Source organism: Plectropomus leopardus, chromosome 21 (genome assembly GCF_008729295.1).
Source record: "Plectropomus leopardus isolate mb chromosome 21, YSFRI_Pleo_2.0, whole genome shotgun sequence".
NCBI classification, from domain to species: Eukaryota; Metazoa; Chordata; class Actinopteri; order Perciformes; family Serranidae; genus Plectropomus; species Plectropomus leopardus.
This window is the reverse complement of record NC_056483.1, coordinates 16,358,631-16,381,767: the sequence shown is the minus strand read 5'-3', so window position 1 is coordinate 16,381,767 and position 23,137 is coordinate 16,358,631. Positions and strand designations below refer to the sequence as shown.

The 23,137-nt window shown below is 39.1% G+C and overlaps 1 protein-coding gene across 1 annotated transcript; it reads right to left on the bottom strand.

Annotated features, from left to right (window-relative positions):
* Window positions 1-936: 936 nt before the first annotated feature.
* Window positions 937-12,353, bottom strand: txndc5 (thioredoxin domain containing 5). Its single transcript, XM_042510567.1, has 10 exons — window positions 12,119-12,353; window positions 10,299-10,451; window positions 9,649-9,754; window positions 9,428-9,524; window positions 8,429-8,544; window positions 7,626-7,712; window positions 6,930-7,088; window positions 4,861-4,943; window positions 4,570-4,699; window positions 937-3,240 (listed from the first exon to the last, which is right to left on the bottom strand). The coding sequence occupies exons 1-10, from the start codon at window positions 12,301-12,303 to the stop codon at window positions 3,118-3,120; spliced, it is 1,239 nt and encodes a 412-aa protein (XP_042366501.1). The 5' UTR covers window positions 12,304-12,353; the 3' UTR covers window positions 937-3,117.
* Window positions 12,354-23,137: the final 10,784 nt, after the last annotated feature.

The window sequence follows — 23,137 nt, the reverse complement described above, 5'->3', positions numbered from 1 at the left end:
AAAAACAACTGCTTAAACACCTCAAAACAGAATAAAATAGCGTGCCGAAACACGCTATAGCATATTTGTTTGCGAAAAACTGCCAAAAACAGCATAAAAATGCACGTCAAAAAAATGACCGAAAAGGCAAGGCTATAGTAAGGTAAAAATGTCAAAAATGAGATGTCCCAAAACAGCTTAAAACATGTTAAAACAGGATAAAATAGCGTGCCGAAGACACGCCATAGCATAGTTTGTTGCAAAAACTGCCAAAAACAGCATAAAAATGCATGTCAAAAAAATGACCGAAAAGGCAAGGCTATAGTAAGGTAAAAATGTCAAAAATGTCAAAAATGGCATGTACCAAAAAAAACTGAAAACACCTCAAAACAGAATATAATAGCCTGCCGAAACACGCTATTGCATAGTTTGTTGCAAAAACTGCCAAAAAAACAGCATAAAAATGCACGTCAAAAAAATGACCGAAAAGGCAAGGCTATAGTAAGGTAAAAATGTCAAAAATGGCACATCCCAAAAACAGCTTAAACACCTTAAAACAGAATAAAATAGCGTGCCGAGACACGCCATAGCATAATTTTTTGCGAAAACTGCCAAAAACAGCATAAAAATGCATGTCAGAAAAATGACTGAAAAGGCAAGGCTATATTAATGCAAAAATGTCAAAAATGACATGTCCCATAGCATACTATTTTGCAAAAATGGCCAAAAACACTATAAAATATCAAAAAAAATGATAGAACACGCAAGGACTTGCCATCATGCTATTTGATGCTGTTTTGAGGTGTTTCAGCTATTTTTGGGGCATGTCATATTTTGACATTTTTCGCCATACTATAGCCATGCCTTTTTTGTCATTTTTTATTGCAACTTTGATTAAATATAAAAATCGCATTCCTTGTTAACAGAGACAGATGCAAAAATGAAATGAATACAAACTTATTTTTGAAAAAAAATTTATTATGAAATTTCATGTTATAACTTGCCATTTTTCACTGTTTTTGTACAAAATCCATGGGTAGTGTACTACCCATGACTCACAAGGAAAAAAATACTTCTGTCACTGGTTCCTTAGACCATGTGCTATCCATAATAACTTTTACTGACAACTTAAAAGGAAAAAACACTGCTGTGTGTCTGACTGTTTCTGTGTACCTGGGTTAGACAATAAATGGTGCCATACATCGTGCAGCACAAACTTTTCACGTAACCCGGGTCAAAGCGCATCTGTAGTGTAATGGGCATGATGTCGTAACAGGTGGGTGAAGTCACAGTAAGTTGCAAAAATATGTGCTGAAAAGTAACCGCAAATGCTATTAGAACCAGGATATTACTGTTATATTAGCCTTTGACTGACTGATGAAATATGTTAACCTACATAAGTTGGAATTTTGGGGTGATGGTCATGAAACTATGGAATGTAACACATTCCATAGAGAAAAATGAACGTTAACTGAAAAACACACCAGGTTTTTTCCTGAAAAATTTTCTCAGAATTTTAAGATAATAAGCTCATTATTTTAGAAAAAAAGAGCAGAATTCTTTCTTAATCGATTGCATTTCATTTTAATAGGATAGAGCAGATTCAAGATTTTATTTTGATCAATTTCACCATTCGTCAGTCAGAGTGGGAAACCGGCAAGCAGCCAACTGGTTATGGTTTATTTTGGTGCAATAAATGATCCTGCTTTTTCTTAGTGGTTAGCAAGAAATCGAGAAAAAAAAATCAGTAGTTTTAACTATGCCCGATTCAGTCTTCAGTTCTGGGTGCTTAAAGTTTCTGGCTTAAAACAGTATACAGGAGCAGGAAAATTGAATTACGTGGACAAAAGACGCAGCTGGTTCAATCATTAAGTTAAGAGTAGATCACAATCACAGTAAAACAATGATAAGATGTTAGTTAGCCCACCTGACCCTGAGCTGCAGTGAAGGTTTAAGTTCAAACCTCACAAGTATTGTTACAAAAATGTCCAACCACAGAAGTAAGGTTGTAAAATCTCTAATGAAACATCACAACAAGCTGTGAGTGACAGTTCAGTGCTACAGCCAGAGTGAAGATGAAGTTCCTGTGCAAAAGATCCTTCACTTTAACTGCATGCTTTACCCTCAACACAGAGTGAACTGACATTCTTATTTCTCCACTTACTGGTTCCCAAAACTTTTGAGCATAGGCCTGGCCTGAGAAATATATCACAAGAACCTCACATTCACACCTTTTGTACTTCACTTGAGGATAAAATTATGGGTGAATTTCAAAGAAAGTAGTGGCTGTAACGATGTTCAGTAACGGAGATATGGAGCAACATGGTCCAGGCCTGGGAACCTGAATGCTAGGAAGAGTAGCGAGGGATGGCTGATGGACATCAGAGGAGTCTGAAAATGGGTCATCACTGAGAGAAAATAGTCCATGTGCCATGATCAGACCTGTGATAACAACGATGCCTCCATCACGACTCCTCCTAAGTCTGTGTGGGCGTTTCCCTGAGAGTTAAGTCAGATAGGCCATCACAGGCATGGATAGAAAGTGCCCTCAACTTAACACTCAACTTCACATTCGGGTGACACAAACATTACAAATTTTTGACTGACAGTACCGTAACATTGATGGCTTGTGATTTAACATGATCCCATGTATAAAATTTTGCTTTTTTTTAAAAAAAAAAAAAAGTCAAATGGCTGCAGAAGTTCAGAAACATTTGTTGTTTTTTTTTTTACAGGCAGAAACTGGAACATCTGTCCTTCAGTGCTACCATTTTAATAAACATTTTATCTGTGTGAGGAAATCTGGTCCTGATTGATTGAGCTGTGCTTGCAAAGTGGTTGTCAGACATATTACTTCATCTGAAGACACAACCATAATATTCTCCATGTTAGGAGATTTAGGGTTGGGCAACGGCAATGAAATAAAACCCAAAAAACATTCACATCCCAAACACTCTACTGAATCATTCTGCAACAGACTGCAGTCTGTCATTGGCTGACTCCTTTCTGAGAAGAACCCAAGTGGAGAGAAAGAGAGAGAGTTTGGCGACTGTAGGAGAGAGAGTGGTGTCCTACTGGCCAGATATGCAGTGTGGACAAGAAGAGTAGAGAAGTGTTGAGCGCTGACCTGACTCGCTTCTACAGCTCATCTCTCGCCTGTTTCATCACAAAGCTGTGCAGGCTCTCCACGTCACGCCCGCCATGATGCTCGTCACCCTGCTCCCCCGCCCTGAAGATGATCAGGGTGGGGTAACCTCGAACCTAAAGAAAGAGGGAAGAAAAAAAAAGGGGTTTACTCCATGTGCTTCTTCATCTTTGGAAAACATTTAAATCTAATGTAGCAAGGAGTGTGAAACTATTTAACAGTAAACATTAAATGACACGTGATTAAATTATTTGGGATTTGATGAGTATTTACTTCCTCCTACTCCTTCTTGAACATGAAATACTTACGTTTTTACCGAATATATCAGATGGGCTTTCTGGTATTGTTTTTATTTTCTTACCTATATTTTCTGTATCTATTCTAATTCCCATGCTATCACTTTTAAGACAAGGCTATACTACGAATTTTTCATAACTTTTTTTTTTTTTTTTGCATTTTCATGACATACTACACCCTGACTTTTTTATGGCATACTATACTATGACATTTTATGACATAGTACATGATAACTTTTTTCCTAACTATTTTATGACTTTTTTTTTTTTCATTTTTATGACATTCTACACTATAATTGTTTTAATTATTTTATGACTCACTACACTTTCACTTCAACTAAACTGCTGCATTAATGTATTTTTTTTAAAGAAATTCTGTATTTTATATTTTATAAAACAAAATAGGGGCAATAGTATGGAAACACAAACTTATTTCCAGACTTATTTACACCTGGAAATTAAATTCCATACTTTTCCAGACTGTGTAGGAAGCCTGTAAGAACATAACATAAGCCAACAAAAAGGGCACATTTAATCAAAGTGAATCATCACTTAAGTATTCAGAAAGATAAATCAACTGTGGATGTTGAACTCTGACGCAGCGATTCTGCACACAGTCTGACTTACACTGTATACAGTGATAAATGAGGTTTGATTTCAAAATAAATTAAAACAGTAATGGTCTCTTCAAGATGCAAACTGATTTATTATGACAAAGCTATTTATCACTTCATTATAAGTAAGCTGTAGGCTGACATCTGTAACCTCTTCACACACTTTAGTGCTATAACCTGAGTCAACTTTAGATATTGCCCTGAGCTTTAATCTCAATAACATAAATTAGACTCTTCATGCAATCAAAGCTGATAGTGTGTGCGTGTGTGACATTTCTTTACCTATGTCAGCGTTAAATCTGCTTTAGGATTACAGTCTGTGGCTTCTAATTAAAGTACATGGCAATCGGATTGTTTTATAGCTCTGTGATAAAAGCACCATCTGCAGTTTATTACATCCTGCATAACACATTTAATCTTGAGGAAATTAAAATGCTGACAGACGGGTACGTGAGGGGTGGATATACAGAGTGCTGCATGTTCACTTTAGACTGTGTCTTACAGTATTAATTGTGGCTGGCACCAACATACTTACAGAGTATTTGTTGCAGAGCGTGCGCTCAATAGTGCAGTCTACTTTGGCTATCTTGACATCTGTGAGGCCGGGGAACTCCTTCTTGGAAAGATCCTCCCATGTTGGAGCGAGGTTCTTACAGTGGCCACACCTTTAGTGGACAACAGGATAACGCAGGAATGACATCACCAAAAGTCACTGCGAGACTGTAATGTCAAGTGTTTGACTGAAACACATTTACACTAAATTAGTATCAGTAGGGCTTACTTCGAACAAGATGTTAAACAAAGAATAAGAAAACGGCCACCTTACCATGGAGCGTAGAATTTGATGAAGGTGAAGCCTTTGGCCACTGTCTCATCGAAGTTGGTCTCTGTGAGGTCCAACACGCTGGACTGCAGAGAGGAAAGAAACTCTGGTGTAAAACTCTGCTGAACGTTTATGATCCTTTTACTTGTAAAACTTCATCTAAGCGAATAGGAGCAACTAAGGGTTTGGATGCCATGCCAATTTTCTGGTCCTAAATTCTGACCCGTCATCTCATAAAACGTGTGGCGTGGACTAGAGATGGGTTAAGCAGTGCATGTTTGTTTACTTTTTGGGGTGGTGAGAGAAGAACAGCTTTGTCTATTAAAAGACTACAACTGCACCAATATGGCAACACATCGGATTTGAATCAAATAACAGAGGTGTCCTTACTGGATGCAAGCGCAGTGAACTTTCGCTTTGTTTCTGTTTATATCTTATGATTGCTCTGAGAGTGCTGCAGTGGAAGAAGAAACAGATGATTCATAATATCGAAATGAGTAATTATTTATCCAAAACCCTCTTTTTTCACCACAAAAACCTAAATACTGTGTCTGGCTGGAGGGAGATCACCAGGAAGCTGAAAGTTTCTGCTAAGGTAAATAACTATCACTAAAACAAGCTTGCTGTTTGCTGCACTTGTATGTAATTTCCAACAGGCTAAATATCACATTATCAAACAAGTGTTTTCTGATTTAAAAAATAACATTACAAACGAAGGAAGAAGTGTTTGTGTCTCTGGTCTGATCTCGGGTGCACAGCTGATAGCAACGGGATTTGTTTACATTAAGTGACCAAAGCTCATATTAAATGGATTCAATTTGGACAGAGAGCTCTGGTGTTACGCAATGCCACATGATAGTCGGACACTTGTTTTCTGTTGCAACATGGAGTCATTATATTTCACTCAGGAGCAGCTGCTGAGTCCAGTGGACACCTGGGAAAATTCGGTACATCGGTCTGGTCTGGTGTTTGGCTTTATATCAAACCGGTTTCAAAATTTTCACACCAGTCAAACCCTAGCATGGACTTCTTCGGGGTTGTCAGAATTATTATTATTAAGGATGATGTCATTGTCATCAACACGCCATTCTGAAATTCTGGCATCCATCAGGAGGAAAATAATTAGCTTTACCATAATTGCTAGTTGTGAAGCACATACGTAGTTGAGAGGGTGTTAGGATCAGGAATCTTAATTCATATGCAGGTAAAGATGGCCACTGCATATTTCGTCCACCATAATGAATCACTGTTGTTTTATTGTGCCATTAAAACCACGACTGCGCGCCTGTTTGTTAAGTTTGCGTAGGACGGTGAAGTTCATTGTATTTTGGGGTGGCTCCCTTAGAGACAGGGCAGTGTGTGTATTTGTGAGCGTATGATGTGAGTGGTTGAACAAAAACCGTGCGAGCGGGTGATGTGAGTGTCAATGAACGCTTATGAGTATACGAAGCAGAGCAGAGAAAGGGGTCTTTGCCTTTGAATATACAGAGTGAACAAAAATTAATGTGAATAATGACATTGCTGATCCCCTGTGATCGGACTGGAGCTATCCATGCCAATAAGTCATCCAAGGCATCACGCCTGTTAAGGAATTTTTTGGTGTGTAAACACCACTGGGCCTGAAAAAAATTCTAGGGGGGAAACACTGCAATTTCATTACATACAACACAATCCCATGTCTTCTCCAGAACTTTCAATGATTTTTTTCTATTTCAATGACATTTCCAGGCCTGGAAAGTGTGACTGTGAAATTCCACGACTTTGCATGTTTTCCATGACTGTGGGAGCCCTGCCCTTTTGAGGCTGCTCATGCAAAGCAGATTCCCAGTGAATGTCATTAGCGTAGCTGAATACCAGTATTCAGTACAAAGTCAAACCGGTTCTGTAATTCTCTAAATGTATACGTGTCTAAAACTGTTCAAGCGTCACAGGCAGAGTCATCTCAACACATTTGAGAAACAAAAGAAATGTTTTTAAAACATGTTCTCTGAATGTATGATCACCTGCTCAACAGACATTGTTACATAGTTTTCTTATGCGTGACTTCTCCTCTTTTTGTTGTTCACACCCACCTTTACCTCCTCTTCGGCGGGCTCATCAGTGGGGACCTCGTTTGCTTTTTGCTCCTCGCTTGGCTCAGGCTCTTCCTCCTGAGCTACAGCGGCCTTCAGCTGGTTGTCCACAAAGTCTTTGAAGGAGTCCAGGTCTCTTTTTCCTTTGTACTGATCTGTCTAAAAAAAGACACACATACACAAACTAGAATTAATACCTTACTGCTGTTGTTCTAATTGTGGAGGCTATTTGAATAATTTCTTAATAAAGTGAATTATGCCATACAGATGTTGTCATATCAGTACATTTTTCCTTTGGACCTCTGCAGCTCGACACTGAAGGATTGGGTCTACTTTAGGACACTATACTACACTACAACACTACAATTGACAACCACTGAAACTTTTTGACCCACTAAGCATAAATACTAATACTATGTGTGCCTTACAATAACTGACAGAAGTTTAAGCTGAAGCAAAATGTAAATTGATTACTATCAATATTTTAAATAATTGTTAAACTCAGATATTCAGTAGACCCAATTTAATCATTTAATGACTGATGTGATAAACATGCTAGCACTTATGCATTTAATAATTGCAGTATGATGTGTCATGGAGGTTTGTTACAGTTTGTAGTAAATCTTTAGAAAGCGTTGAGGCTGTGCATGCAAGGATTATTGGAAAGTCTGAAACAGTCAAAAACTTCTTTGTTACCTTCTGTCCATTGTAGAAGAAGAGCAGTGTGGGATATCCTCGTACGCCATTCTCAGAGCACACCTCATAGTGCTGTGTACAGTCCACCTAGGTCATAAATATACAAACATGTGTTAATAAATTCTAGTGAAACATCAATGCAAACACAGACCCTGCAAATTTGTTTTAGAGGAGTGCATTTATAACTGAGTATGCAAACAGGTAGCGTGTCATGCAACCAGCATCCTGTTCGGTCAAATATGAAGCAGGATGAAGATGCCAGGTGGTAGTGTCAGGAAAGACATATGGAGAACTACAATAACTGTTTGCACACAACGTGTCATAAATGCAGCTTATAATGTTGGATGAGTGAAAAAAAAACCCACAGTAAACTTCTATTTGTAGAAAGAAAACTAGCAGCCATTACTGTAATAACCTTTTAAATTCGGCCCCTCCAGGATTTTGCAGTCTTTTTTCCAAGATTTTTGTTGTCTAAAACGCCTGATTTGACTGCAGCCTATGCGATGAATTTTTTCTTTTTTGTTTTTTGAAAGAAAGTTGAAGGAGCAAGTGAAAATTGCAAAAATAATGGTAGAAAAGTTGCATTTATTGAAAAAAAAAAAATGCAACTTTGCGCAAAATTCATGAGGATTTGATGCATTTACATTAATTGTTGCGATCATAACATCCTGAAGGGGCTGATTTTTTGCATTGTTTTTACCAATACCACAGTATGCAGTGCTTTATTGTTTTAATATCTGATGTATTTTTATTACAAGCTGTATCATGAACCTGTTAATCTGTACACAATCTGAAGGACCCACCTTTCCGATCTTGACGTCATCAGAGTGCTCAAAGGTGGTGGCCAGCTGCTCCCAGGTTGGAGCCATGGCTTTGCAGTGACCACACCACGGGGCAAAGAACTTCACAAAATGTGCACCTGAAGAAAGAGCAGACAACATATTAGAGACTGACACTGCAGGTAACCAGCAAGAAAACCAAACACAAATATAAATTAAATAATACATTCAAAAGGAAGTAGGTAGAAAGAATATTGCTGTGCAGTATTTACCAATTTCTACATGGAAATAATGCCACAAAGTGCAGACCTAAGTACTAAAGTGGGGCTGAGCAAGTTTATGTGTTCAGAGTTTCGATTTGATGGAGTACTGCTAAAAGTTGATTCCACTACAAACTGAACCCAGCCTGCTGTAAATGAAAACATCTTACACAGAGCTTCTACGCAACCAATTACACAACGTTTATTGGAGCTCTGTTGCCAAGATGTGAAGGTGGGACCTATAAACACTGTTTTAAAAATGTCTATGTCATATCCTGCCGTTTTTCGTCTCCAAACAAGAAATCATTTATTTTTCTTCAAAACCAAAACATTCAGCTTCGGCAGGGCTTAAAAGCCACAATTTCAACGAGACAATTATCGTGAGCACCGTTTGTTTTTGCACTCGTTGTCTGAAAAATACAGAAATGTGAGGTGACAGGAGGCGAGTGTCATAGAGTTGGGTCGAGCTGACAGACGATGTGGACTGTGGCTCAGGTGCTCGTGTTGAAACGTCAGTTATGTCAATCAAGGCAATGAGGTGTTTCCATTCTCTAAGGAGGAATCCAGAAACACTACTTAGTGTGGCTGAAATCTGAAAGTACATTTTTAATTTGAGACAAAACAGAAACCACTTATCTGTTGCAGGCAGGACGCAGCTGCATAAATATACAAGATGACTTTGACTATTCATTTGCCTGAGTCAAGTGGTAAAACAGCTCCTTCATGAAGCCTTAAAAAGCATAACAATCTACTAGATCTTTACCTTTGGCTATGTGGGCCTTAAAGTTGAGAGCAGTGAGCTCATACATGCCCTGTTTGGGCTCTGGGGCTTTAGGAGGCTCCTGCTCACTCTCTGGTTCCTGGCGGACACACAATAACAAGCAACTGTGAACACCATCATTCTTGCAACCTAAGGGCCACTGACTTATAAACTTGAGGTGTTAAATGAATGAAACACTGAATGAATGAATCAACACAACTCACTGAGGGCTCCTCCTGGAGTGTCTTCAGCATCCAGGTCTCCAGAGACTGAAGATCTCTGGGCCCCTGGTACTTAATGGCCTCCTGGTCTGGCTTAAACAGCTTCAGCCTACATAACACACATACAAAAAAAAGTTTTGACCCGATTGCATTGCTGCGTGGTAGACCTATGGTTCAAGTTTAAAACTTCTCAAGAAAGTGTAGTAAAGCTCAACTACCCATGCCATGCACACATAATTTTCGAACTGGTCTGTTTAAATCATTATTACAAGCTCTTGGACCCTGTAATTCTTAGTTATAGAATTAGTTATAGAATGTCAATCATTATCCAGGGACTGCTGTGTTTGCTGGTTCAGCATGCAGTCAGCAACATCCAAGATTTAAGAGGATGTCACTGAGATACTGGCAGAATATTCAGCTTAATGCGGGTCAATGTATCACCTCCCTGTCAATCATTGATGAACAGGACTGTTTATTTCTATGTTGCCTGAGTAGTTTTTATCCTACATCCAACAATCAATTAATTATTTTTTCAATTAAGATATATATTTTCGGTTTATATATTCTATGTAAGAATGTGAAATATCTAGGCTGATCTAAAAAGAATTTAAATTAATTGATAAAATTCAAGAAGTGGTATAACAAGCACTTACGTGGGGTAGCCCCTGACCCCGTGGACATTAGAGCAGAACTTGGTATCCTGGACGCAGTCTACTTTTACCACATACACTGGGGGGTCATCCATGCTGTTGTATTTGTCTGCCAGGTCATTCCACGCTGGCTGTAACCTCTGGCAATGGCCACACCTGAACACAACATTGGTACAAAAAATGATTAGTGTACAACAACTATTCTTAAAGCTTTTGCATGTTTTGGTCTAGAGTTGTCACGATCCAGAAATTCAGTGCAATAAAAATATTGATATTCAATACCATTTTCAGTGCTGCAGGAAACGTTTGACACTGAGGGCATAGAACTTAATCTTTTTATTAAAAGATAAATATATCAAGGCTCTCTTGGTTACTAGCAGAGAACAGCAGAATGACTGTAGGAAACATTAAAATAAGAGAGAGTGAGAACTGCAGGTGATACCAGTGTATCGATACTGCAGAAAATGAGCAATGAAACAGTTTTGACTATTAAGAATCAATATGTTTTGGTTAACTGACATTTCTGACAACAATGTTATGGTCTTGTCAAAAACCTACTTTATCCAAACTGGGATCCTGTTTGCACAAAACATATTTGAACTCACATCACTTCCAAAGGAAATGTGAATTTACATCTATTACAGACCATATGATGAGGATGATATGAAGGTTGTTTTCTGAGGCCAATTGCATTCTTAGAAATACCATGATGCAGATGGTCGCCTACTACTGTACTCTCTCCTATGAGACATCAAAGAGAATAAAAAAGGAAGCAAACTCCTGGATATGTCTGGCACTGAAAGCCACACAGAGTGGTTTTATGTAGTATTTAATCATTTTAATAATAATTTAAAAAATAAAAAAGACTAGCCTTTACCATCATGCATTGTGTGCCCTAATGAATACACACACATATTAATGAAAAAGCAAAGTGTCAGTGGCAAAGCCAAATTTGAGATGAAAATTCTTCTGCTTCTTTACTAATATTATGTACAATTACAGTGTTGAACTGTTGGCTATTTTTCGTTTTTCACAATTATGTAGTGCTGCTAGTTTTTGGTCTGCCATTCGTAATTCACAGCTACTAACCATCTGTACTCTCTCACTTATCTCAGGATGCAAAACACTGTGCAAAACTGTATGTAATCTTGAGTGATCAGCATTTGACATGAAAAAAGGAAGACTTGAGCTTCTGATGTAACCTTCAGACACAGTCCCTATCTTGATTTCCATCCAGTTATTCTATCTACATAAAATTGGGTGAGGATCGAAGCGAATCTCTCATTTTTGCAATTCTTTAGACCCCCTGAAGGACCTCTGAAGGATCCGTGGACCCATTTTTGGACCCGCTCACATAACATCAGTCAATCAGTGCGTGCCACGTAAGCACAACTTCCCAAACCACAACTTTGAACTGTGCCTGGCTATTTCTGTGCTAACTGTGAATAAGCATGAAGCCACAAACTGTGTTTAATTCGGTTCCTTGTTACACGTTCACTATACAGTTTTTTCAGCTAAATTTGAATAGCTGGTGTACTACTAGCATTGTTAGCACAGAGGCCGCTGGAAAAAAAGTGCTCCAATCCACTAAACTGCAGTTGGCTACGCTAGTTAGCGGCTAAGCTAACGACGCCGGTCGTCCAAAAGAATGGGGCTAGCCGGCCAACTAGCTTGTTTGCTAATTTGCCGGCTAGCTATAATCCCACTACAAGCGCTTTCTATTTTCGGTGTATATTCGGAGTGTCAAAACAAGACAAAGGTTACTGACAGTTCATTTATTCAACGTCGACTGGAAAAAACTTTGTAACAAACTGTCCACTTACCATGGGGCGAAAAACATGACAAAGTGGGGTGCAGTGGGCACCGCCTCGTTAAACATCTCAACCGTGTACGTGTGCTTAGCATGCTCATCTTCTTCTGCATCAGCGTCGCAAAATACACTGGCAAACAGTATCGAAAAATAAATGAAACACAACATAAAGGGTGTGCAATTCAGTGCTGAGGCCATGGTGAATCTCTCTGTGGGTGCACAGTGTCCCTGCTGGTGTGAAAAAAACGGCTCTGTACGTGCACGCCCCTCTGGCTGCCTCGCAGTAAAGGAATGTAGACTGTGGATGGGACACAAGCAAATGGAGCTTCCTGTTATTACAGCGGCGCATGCAAACAAGGATGTTGTGTAGATCTGTAAAAACCCGCGGGCGCTTTGCCTTTCCATTCAGACCGACAGGCTCAAACAAATGCCGTTCTTTGAAGTATGGAAGCTCATGTGGTAAAAGCTACTTTACTGGAGGTGATATAATGCATACTATATATACATAAAACTAAAGAAGATATCGTGCAGTATTCCTGCAATAATGTTTGCATACGTGCATTTTCCTATGATGTTTTCCTGCACAATAGACATTGCTTGGCCCAGCACAGGGGTGTCCAAACTTCTTTGAATGGAGGCCGGATTTGATAATGTGAAATTATCATGGGGTTTACTACCTCTGGCATAATGTGGGTTAACTGAAAAATAAAGAAAGAAAGAAAGAAAGAAAGAAAAGAAAAGAAAAAAAACAGAAAAAACATACAAATGAGACAAACACAATTGTTTTATCTTTCTGTGAAAAAGAATTTGCCATTGACTTAATTGTTTACTGTAGGGCTCTGTATTGGCAAGAATCTGGAGATACAATACATACCACAAGTTTCAATTTAACATATAGTGATGTGCAATATATTGTGGTATTTTTTAAACTAATGTAGGTAAAGTTTATTTATAACACACTTTGAACAGATAAAAATTACAAAGTACTTTACATAAAAAACCCAGATATACAGCAAGGCAAATTAAAAATACAAAATAAATGAGCTGTGATAATCAGCAAAGAGTTGACAAGTAAAATCCCAACAACAAACAAGCCAGATGAGGGAAAACTCACCATATGCATAAAATTTGATAAGTTTACTTTTGTTGTCTGTTTATGAAAACACATTTGTTCCACCTGTGCAATTCCCACTCCACACATATCATCAAACTGTGTAATAATCCTATCATAGTGAGGTGAACATAAAAAATACAAAGTGGTCTGCAAAGTGATCTTTAGTAACCAATAATGCATGGGGCCACATGTAGTTTATTGTGAACAACAAGCTAAGGGCCGTTTAAAATCTGTGTATTGGCCACATTTGGCCCTAGGGCCAGACTTTAGACATACCTGATCTATCACATTTGGCACCCTCGACAAGCTTTCCCTGCCCCCTCTCCTACGTCAACTACATATGTGCCACTGCAAACAAAGTAGGCTATTTATTTAATGGTGTCCATGAGCATAATCTTGATGTTTGTGTTGTGTTGATTATTATTAATATCCCATTCAGTGTAAATATATTGATTTCCACTATAAAGTCAGGATTTTTAACATGGATGTTTATGGGGATTTACTCAGTTTAAGAGCCACCTTCAAGTGGCCATTAGAGGAACTGCAGTTTTTGGCACTTCTGCATTGACTTCATTTTTCACCAAGCTGAGTTTAGCATCTAAATTTAAATCTTAAAAAAAGGAAATAACAAAAATAATAAACATTTTTTTTGCAGTGAAAACATACCTTTACTTCAAAGTTGTTCACCTAAAACCAAAATCCTATTAGTACCAGCATCCTTGCTACTGCATGCTGGAAATGGAAATTACATAGGGTTTAGATTAAAATAGGTGTAATGATGTGAACATATTGATAAATATGAGATGACTGCAGTTTAATTCATGCCAAGCCAGGATTCTAGACATTTGGTGAGGCTGCTGAGGTCTAGATCTGTCAAAGACATCAAAAAATACTGTGCTACCCAATGCTTAATCCATCGTGGTGCCCCTTGAATATAATTCATATACTTCTTCCTGTTAAAGCAAAAAACAAAAATCCGTCTATCTGAACCAAGGGTCTAACAATAGAAGGTTTCATATACTGTCTTTTAAGCCCTTCGAGGCAATTTGGTTATTTGTGGTTTTGGACTATGATGGACTTTACAGGATTTGGCTTTCTGAGGGGAGACAGTATCCCCATACTTTATTAAAATGTGGATAAAAGATGTACCACATCACTGTTTTCCCATTTATATTGTGGATAGCCTTACACAACCTTTTATATATGGGTAGACACAAGATTTACAGTTTAGCACCATATTTAAGTTGATTAATGTGATGTTAACAGAATTTCAAATATGAAATATCACTTTGAATGTTAAAGGAAGGCCAATGAAGTCATAAAGGAAGCTCAGCAAGAAAAATGTCATTAGGATATAATTTAAGAGACATTTGAGAGTTTGCTCACCTCTGGAAGAAAAGGAAAAGCCAAATTGGTTGATTATAAATGGTCCAGTAAGTTTTGGTCGACTGCACCTCGTTGGCAGGCGGTCTGAGTTTCCTTCACACCTAAGGCCGTCTTTCTAGAACAAACTGGCCGCTCTTAAAAAAGCTAATGGTATAAATCTATTAAAACATTCATGAAAAGATGAAATATTATGAAAATAGACCTGGGAATTAAGAGAGCACAAAGTTAGCGTTTTGCTTAAACTGTAAAAATATGGGCACCACAGCTCAGGTGTCTGGTTCAGATGACAGATGGACTGTTGGGTTGCTACACCGATGGTCAGATATGAGTCAGAGTTGCCTCGACGATGGAAACGATGCTTGAGAGTGAGAACATTTTTAGGCAAATATAATTAATCCAATTTATTACATTGAATAAATAGTTCCCCTCGTGGGGGCTGTAGTCTGGCATAACGGCGACAGTGTATATAAATCACGCATCTATTCCCACGATGGAGTGTGTCTGTGTGTGTGTCTGTTCCCAGAGTACCTGCTGGCTTCATGGATTGACAGCTCTTTGGCAAGTCCTCCCTTCTCTCCATTTCACCTTTAACACAGTCATGATTTTATGAAGCCAAAAGGAGACAGCCTTCACATATACAGTATTTCTCTTTTTAATCATCCCCCCTTTTTTCCTTTCATCTGGACAACAGGAAGAGTGGGATGAGGAAAGGAAGAGGTCACAGCATGGAAACAGACAGAGGTGTCACCCCGAGCTCACTATGGTACCATATATAACACTATTCCAGACTGTCGCAGCTCTTTCATAAAACCAGTTCGTCTTGAATGTCTGTATGCTAAAGGGTGAAAATGATCCTACCATGTACAGTCAGCGTCTGAAGTTAGATATATATGTTACAGACTGAAGTGTTTATGAAGTTCTCTGTGTGTAGCTGTGAGAGTGTGTTTCCGTAGATTTGAGGCGACTTTTGTCAGGAGATTGTCCTACTGTTCCCTCAACAACCATTGAAATTCCACTGTCAAATGCATGCACACACACGCACGCACACGCACACGCACACACACACACACACACACACACACACACACACACACAGATCATTCTGTCCACAGGGAGTAAAAACATTCAATGGAGAAGCAATATACTTGTAAGAGACTCCCTCCCAGAGATAGATGACGCTACATTGACCTCAAGGCTGACAGAAGGCGATCTTTAACCTTAGGCTGTAAAAATTCAAACGCACTTTATCTTTGAAGAACTTGAAAAGTCTTACCTTTTGGCCGTGACCTCAATTGCAGACTGGGAAAAAAATATTAAACATACAAATCCAAAGGACCAGGAGTCTCCAGATGCCAGAATGTTTTTCAAATCATGCTTTGGGAATAAAACTGAATTATTTGGCTTCCCTATAGCGGGTATATATAAGAGAATTACAGAAATTTGGATTCCAGTATTATATCTTTGACAGCATGTCCAAAGATCATGTATTAACATGTTTTATCTTCTTCTATATGTGTGAGTATTCAACGTGTAAGAATGACAATTTAGAACTATTTCCACTATTTAGAAGTGTGTATTCTCTCAAAAAAGTTGAACACCCATATGTGCCACAAAGTAAAGCAAACTATATTGCCTTCATGAACTTTTTCCATTTCACATCAAAGTTATATTTTAACGAACTGTTATGACTGCTATGATCATATTCCTGCTCTGTACTGTGCTGACATGGAGGTGTCAGCAGTACGAGAACTCCCACCCACCAAAGTTTATTTGGGGTATTACATCAAAAAATGGCCTTGACATCCACCCGTGACCCGAAGTTCTCACTCACATTCCAGCAGCTGCTCGCTCAGTGAAACACAAATGCCTTTATGGTTAATTGGAGGTGAAAAATGATATATGAGATTATTTTCCTTGACTTTTGCACATGATAAATAACATCTACACACAGGCCCAACCCTCCCAAAGGGGCTCTATTGTTACCATGGCGAGCCAATAACCACACATCACTATTTAATCTCAACATGTCATATAGCTGTGGTAAATATGACCAAATTGCTGCTGACACATTTTACATTTTGCTGGGTGAAGGGGGGGGCTGCATAGTTGTGGGTGTCTACTAGTTACCCATTGTTGATGGCCAGGCACCTTGCTAGGCTTGTTATAGCGCGGTGTAATAGGAAAAAGAAAGATTAATGGATCCTGGGGACCCGAGGACATTCTGTTTATTTTCTTAATTGCCTGAAGTTAGTGGCTGGGAGCGCAAGAGTCGGCAGGTGGCAAACCGGGTGGAAGTGAGAACTGAGAGTCAGAGAAAAACAGAGAGGAACAGTGCATGTGAATTTAAAAACAGTCAGCGCTAAAGTTAGATATTGTTCTAGACCACAAACTCCAGAGAGCGAGCAATAACTCTGTCTCTGGTCTAGCTACGCCTTTACAAGTAAATTTCTCATTAAAAAGTGCTGCAGTCAGAGCAGAAATACATTGTGTTTCAGGTTGGTCAGGAACAGGATATTAGATTGTCTAGATATTCTTGGACTTTCTGGTTAAAACAAACAATATGAATCATTAACCAGCTGGCCACCATTGTTCTTAAGACATTGATGTTTGGTCGAATTTTTGTTTTGATATCCTGTGACCAAAGTTCAATGTCAGGAAGACGTCTAATTTGACAAAGAATACTGATCACAGATGACATTCATTTTGTTGGTTTTAAGTTGAGCTGTTAAGCAACAAAAATCCAACATCTTCTCAACATCCCATGCCAGCGTCTTGAAGTAGAGTAACTATAGTTTTATTGTGAAGTATGAAGATTAAAAACCCTTGTGATTGAACAAAGCCCTATGAAAACCCTTTGAAACCTAAGCAAATTGAGTTGATTTCTTCCAAAAACACAGGAAGAGGGCGATGAGCAATGAAAGAAGAAATTACCCAAAAATTATAAAAATTAAATACAAGAAAATTACTTAAAAATTATTATTTTTTAAAAAGTTAAAAAACAACAACAAACAAACAGGGTATCAATTTTTCAATCTAAATATTGGCAAGAAGAACTTCCCAAAATGCTGCACTACTATATTTTTCCCTAAAAGATTTATGTACTCACAGTATAGCCACAGGTGAACATAAAAACCATCATGAAGTAATTTAAACTCGATCATCATAAAATTTAAATAAATTGCAGAAACCCTCCTCTCTACCAGCTGTGCACTACCTCTTACAAACGGTATCTATTTCAAATTGGGGTCTGCTTTCCTGCGCTGCCAAGGAACACACTGAGAAAACCTTTAAGAAGACTTTCTGGAATATTTCAGGGGCTATTTTTGACCAAATCTAATTCTGTCATGTAAACATATGGGAATTACCTTGTTGGACATTCAGTCTTTCTGTAGAAATGCTTTCAGCGCCGTCTTCCCACAAGTGGACATCATGTGATCCAACACCAGCCGTGTTTCCATTTGGAACACAAAGACTCATGGCAGTATCATATCCGGGACACAGGATGTGACCAACGGAGGGGAACCAATGTCATTTGCAGACAGCTTATAAGAGTCACTGCAGCAGGCACCTGTGCTGGGAAAAGACGGTGGGGAAAGGGCTCTCCCACATGACTGGAACAATCCCAGAAACTAACCTTAAGGGATGGAAATCGGAAAGCCTCGTCTTTTCATCTGGGAGGCTAAAAAAGGGAGAGAGGAAGTAAAGGGAATGTGAGAGAAATAAAGAGAATAAGGGAAAGGAAAAGTGAAAGAAAGAAAGAAATTTAAAATACATTTATGAACGAAAGGGATGGTATAGAGAAAGAAATAGAATGAATGAAGGAGAAACGATATGTAAGAAATTGTTGTGGTGGTTGTGGATTACCATGACAACTCCTGCTCTTACCCAAGTGTGTTTATGTTGTACTGCTCTCTGCTGGATCCAGGCGGATTACTGAAGCTGTGCCAAGTCTCCTGAGGTATCAACAGTATTGGAATTACCATCATTTTCCATAAGCCCTGTGTACTTACAGGTTCAGCTGCTTTCCCACCGCTGGAAAGTCTGCTGCTGTAAACAGGTTGAATATTGACAGGTGTGACTGGAATTTGCTGTTTGTTACATGGCCACAAAGTGTTTCAATTACTGTAAAAGTATTGGCAAAGGACCAAAATTTCACACAGTTTTTCCCTTAAAACAGCAATACATGGTTTCAGTGGTTACTGTACAGAAATATAAGTTAACAACAGATTAATTAATTAAGTAACCTCTTGAAACCTGAGCAAACTGGCTTAATTGGTTTCAAAAACAAGGGAGGACAGCATCTTTGGTTAAACTTATTTTTTATTCATTGTCTGGTCAGCTTTTTCTTATTTCTTGGAATTTGTGGAATATCTCTTTCAATGTTGCTCATTGCCCTCTTAGCCACATTTACAAAAGAAATTAAACCAATTTGCTCAGGCTTTAAAGCTAAAATGCTTGTGAAAGGTGTCTGAGAAAACTAATGTCAATCCAGGTTTCAAGGGGTAAATGACAAAGCTCAAATTCACACTAGTGATTAGCAAAGCTTAATAAATGTACCATGGGTGGGATAAAACTCCTTAATGTTACTTGTCCAATAAAGACAATGCTGTCAAATGCCTTTCCGGGAGCAGACTTAATTGTCTCAAAATGCTGTTCACCTGTCCCCCCCAGCAGAGCCCTCTTGTCGTTCCACCCTCTCATCACTACTCCCCAATTATGTCGCCACTGTTTCTTAAACTCAGAACACACTCTAGGTATCAACTTGTTCCTGACACAATTATTTCTCACCCTCTGAGCACAATAACATCACCTGCGTGCTGATTGCAGATACACACACCGACTTGTGTACAGGCTGCAAAGGCATAAATCAATATTTTAAACTCTTATCTTGCATTACCAAACAATATGATTCTAAATTATTATATTTTTATTATGTAAAATGTTGGTCTATTGGTCCCCGGTCCCCCACTTTAATTCAAAGTAAAATATTCCAACTATTGGATAGTTTGCAATGACATCTGGCACAGACATTCATGGTTTCCAAATGTTTCAGCCTATGTCTTGGGGGATCTCCCTTTCCTCTCTCATTGCTGTGAGGTTTACATTCACGGTTTTACATTACACTCTGTTGGATGAAATTTGGTAAACACATTCATATCACCCACAAGATAAATGCTGATCACTTTTGGTATCCTTCACTAAATCCATCAACCCTTACTCTGTCCTGTTCTCTCTGTTGTCTTCACCTCATTTTACCATCCTTTCTTGTCAACTAGAATTATATGTGGTTTGCTGTCTACCGTCTGCCTGACACCAGCTGACTGCAGCATTACCCTTGTTAATTTAACATACAAGATGATTTTTAAGCAATTAGCAGTACAGGTTTGATCTGCAAATCTTATTCTTTATTTCAATTTTTTGTCAGAGAATTATTCTTGTGCAGGTTCACCTACAGAAAACGTATTACAAGTTTTACTTCCTTTAGCTCAGTGTCCTCTCCTTGCAAAGTGTTAAAAAACTTCAACTGACAAAAAAAAGTTAGTTTGTCCTCTTTTTAGGCTTGGGTGACCGAATAGTGCCCCTACCACCAACAGATGTTGTGGTAGAGTTTCACTTCCTGTGTAAAATGCAAAAACATCGACTTTCCGATCCTGCATAAGCTAATGTGTATGATGATCAGCACATGTTGTAAGCAGTTAAGGCTATCACTTAACATTTTTTGTCTTGTCTATGTCAAAATGTGTCTGAAAAATAAAAGAAGTTGCACAGCACTATAGTGTGTCGAACACTGAGGTGAGATGCAACAGGTGGTGACAGGACCCACCTCAACTTGGTTCTCAATCTGCTTCTCACAGATGTGTCTTGGTCCAGAGCCTTCACTGTAAAAGCCCCACTTCCTGCTGGTAAAGCCATCAGGATGCACTGGCCAGATTGTGAGGGGGCTGAGGTGGGGCAGAGAGAGAGAGAGACAGAGAGAGAAGGAGGTAGAGGACAAAGTATTAAAAAAGAGCACCTGGAATTATGGACACCCTGGTGTATCCAGACTGCAGGCCCACCACCTTTATATATCACCATGACAATTGGTGCCTCAGTGTGAAAGCCTGTGGAAACTCAGCATGTTATGTTTTTGAAAGTTTTAGGGCTAACAAACATTTTTTTCTATTGCAAGTAATCGCAGAATTTTGATTGTTAATCATAATGTCTTTCACTTCATTATTTTACACTTCTACGTATATTGACAAAGTAAAGAAATTCTTACCAGATTGTTTTGATTTAGTATCAAATGACACCAAAAAAACTGAATGGGACTAGCATTAAGTCTGTAAAGTAGAGACTCATGGGTACCCGCAGAACCCATTTTGACTCGGATATCTTGAGGTCAGAGGTCAAGGGACCCCTGTGAAATGGCCATGCCAGTTTCCCATCGCCAAAATTTGGCCTAACTTTGGAGCGTTATGCAACCCCTTCTTGAGAAGCTAGCATAACAGGGATTCCTAAGGTCTTCTAGTTTCATATGATACCAGTATCATCACTCTAGCTGTAAAACTAAGCCCGGTACAGCCTCTTAAGGGCAGGAATGTTGGCTGGTGATTAAACAAATAACACGTTATGTAAGGACCTTAATTGCCTCGCAATAAACGTATTAATGCTGACAGCCCTAGATATTTCTATGCTCTAGTTAACCACCAATAAATGGAATTATGTACAGATAGATGTTGAGTGTGTTTGAGATGCTTTAAAACCTTTACAATCCAGTTTTAAAAAGGTTTTAGCAGAGTATTAAACAAACCCCCTTAGCATTATCAAATGTGAAATGCTACAAAATTAATACTGTGGTATAAATTATAACAGAGTCCTCCTTGAAGCCCACATGTTGGAAAGCATCCACTCTCTCAAGTGTCCTTGAGCGAGACAGTGAAATGCTACCAGCTCCATGGGTGCCGCTTTGTAGCCAGGCCCAGCCTCTGAAATAGAAAACAGAGTTTCCCAACAGAGATCAATAGAGGATGACATACTGTTTGCGTCCAAGAAAAGAAAATGCAAGGTTGCTCTTACATGTGCGGCGCATCCAAATATCATTTACAACCAACAAATCAAGCGGCTGCCATGAGGGCTTGAAGCTACAAGGAAAGTAGGGCTCTAAAGTGATATTTCAGCAGACAGTATTTCATATGAAGCGAGCCGTAAATGTCATCAATAACCAATGAGGCTTCACTTTGCCTGAGTAAAAGCCGCACATGAAGACCGTCCATGGTTTTATTCTTTTTGGACATGCTGCAAGACACATTAAGAGTGCTCCGGTACCTGCCTTCATTGCGTCAGGGTTTGTTTTTGTTTTTCCCCACTTAGAAAAAAAAAAAGAAATTACAGATGCTGTCACCCACTTACTGGTACTCCCGCTTGCTCTCATGGAAAATGTAAAAGGGGCCCAGCCTCGTTGAGGTCAGGCTGACATTGCCAGTGAGAGGTGGCCAAGTCACAAAACAGATGTTTACTGTTTTTCTAAGGATGATTTGTTCTCTGCTTCATATTGACTCGGCTCCAACCACAACCAAGGTCCCTTCAACAGCATTAGAGCGGGAAGACAGGGGCACAATGCTTGAACAAGGTGTTTATGTTTCATTGTAAATGTCTTTTATTGTGTGCATGCTTCATCAGTCCGTGGGTACTTTAGGCGACTTTATGGTCCTGACAGGTGTCTGGATTTATGCCCTCTTAAGCAGATGTGCAATAAAATGATCGGATGGATCACACGTAGGAAAGTTGTGTGTGTGCTGTCCTGGATGTGTCACCCTGTGTAGGCAGTGAGTAAGTTTTAGGAAGCCTTTGAGTGTTTCTGTATGTGTGTGTGTGTCAGCCTGCACCTCTGAGCGTCTGCAAAGGCAGTCATGGACCCGGTAAAGGTCTCTCCACAGAAGCCATTAAGCAGTGTGTCTGCTGGAATAATGTGTTTGACTTGGCCGCGGGGCAGCAGCAGGTGCTGGGAGGACCGGCCTGGAGCTCCTGCTCAACGCCCGCTTTGATCTGCAGGCCAGCGTCCAGTCTTCCCCTCTATGCGTCTTCACCTCCCATCCCATCTTTGACTTCCTCCTTCCTTGTCTTTGTTCCTCTCCTTCCCCTCTCTCAGTTTTTCTCACTGCTGTCATTGCTTCCATTTGCTTCGTGTGACTTTATCTGCCATGCTTTTGGCTTTTCTGTTTCTCCCTCTCCCTCACTTTCTGCTCTCCCCATATCATAGCTGTCAAAAAGCTTAGTTGTCCTCCAGCCACACATCTGCTAGATCTCAACGATACTACTGGGTGCAGAGCAATGAGTGCAAGTTTAAATTTATGCATTCAGTGGATCATTGAAAAAGAGGAAGCAAAGGCTTGGAAGTCCCTAACAGGGAAGTCAATAGTAGGTGTAAAACTGTTGTCTTTCCTCACCTTTAAAAAGAATTGTTCAACAATTTTGTAAATTTTTTTATTGGCTTGTTTGGTTGACAGTTGGATGAGAGGATCATGTTTGTGTTTTAAATGGGAAATTATCCCT

What these genes read in the sequence shown, in the direction of transcription:
- txndc5 (XM_042510567.1), bottom strand. Translation starts at nt 12,303, where the DNA reads ATGGCCTCAGCACTGAATTGCACACCCTTTATGTTGTGTTTCATTTAT. An exon ending in ATGACGTCAAGATCGGAAAG is followed by an intron (nt 7,713 to 8,428) that starts GTGGGTCCTTCA and finishes TTTATGACCTAG; the next exon opens with GTGGACTGTACACAGCACTA. An exon ending in CCGCCGAAGAGGAGGTAAAG is followed by an intron (nt 4,944 to 6,929) that starts GTGGGTGTGAAC and finishes TCCTCTCTGCAG; the next exon opens with TCCAGCGTGTTGGACCTCAC.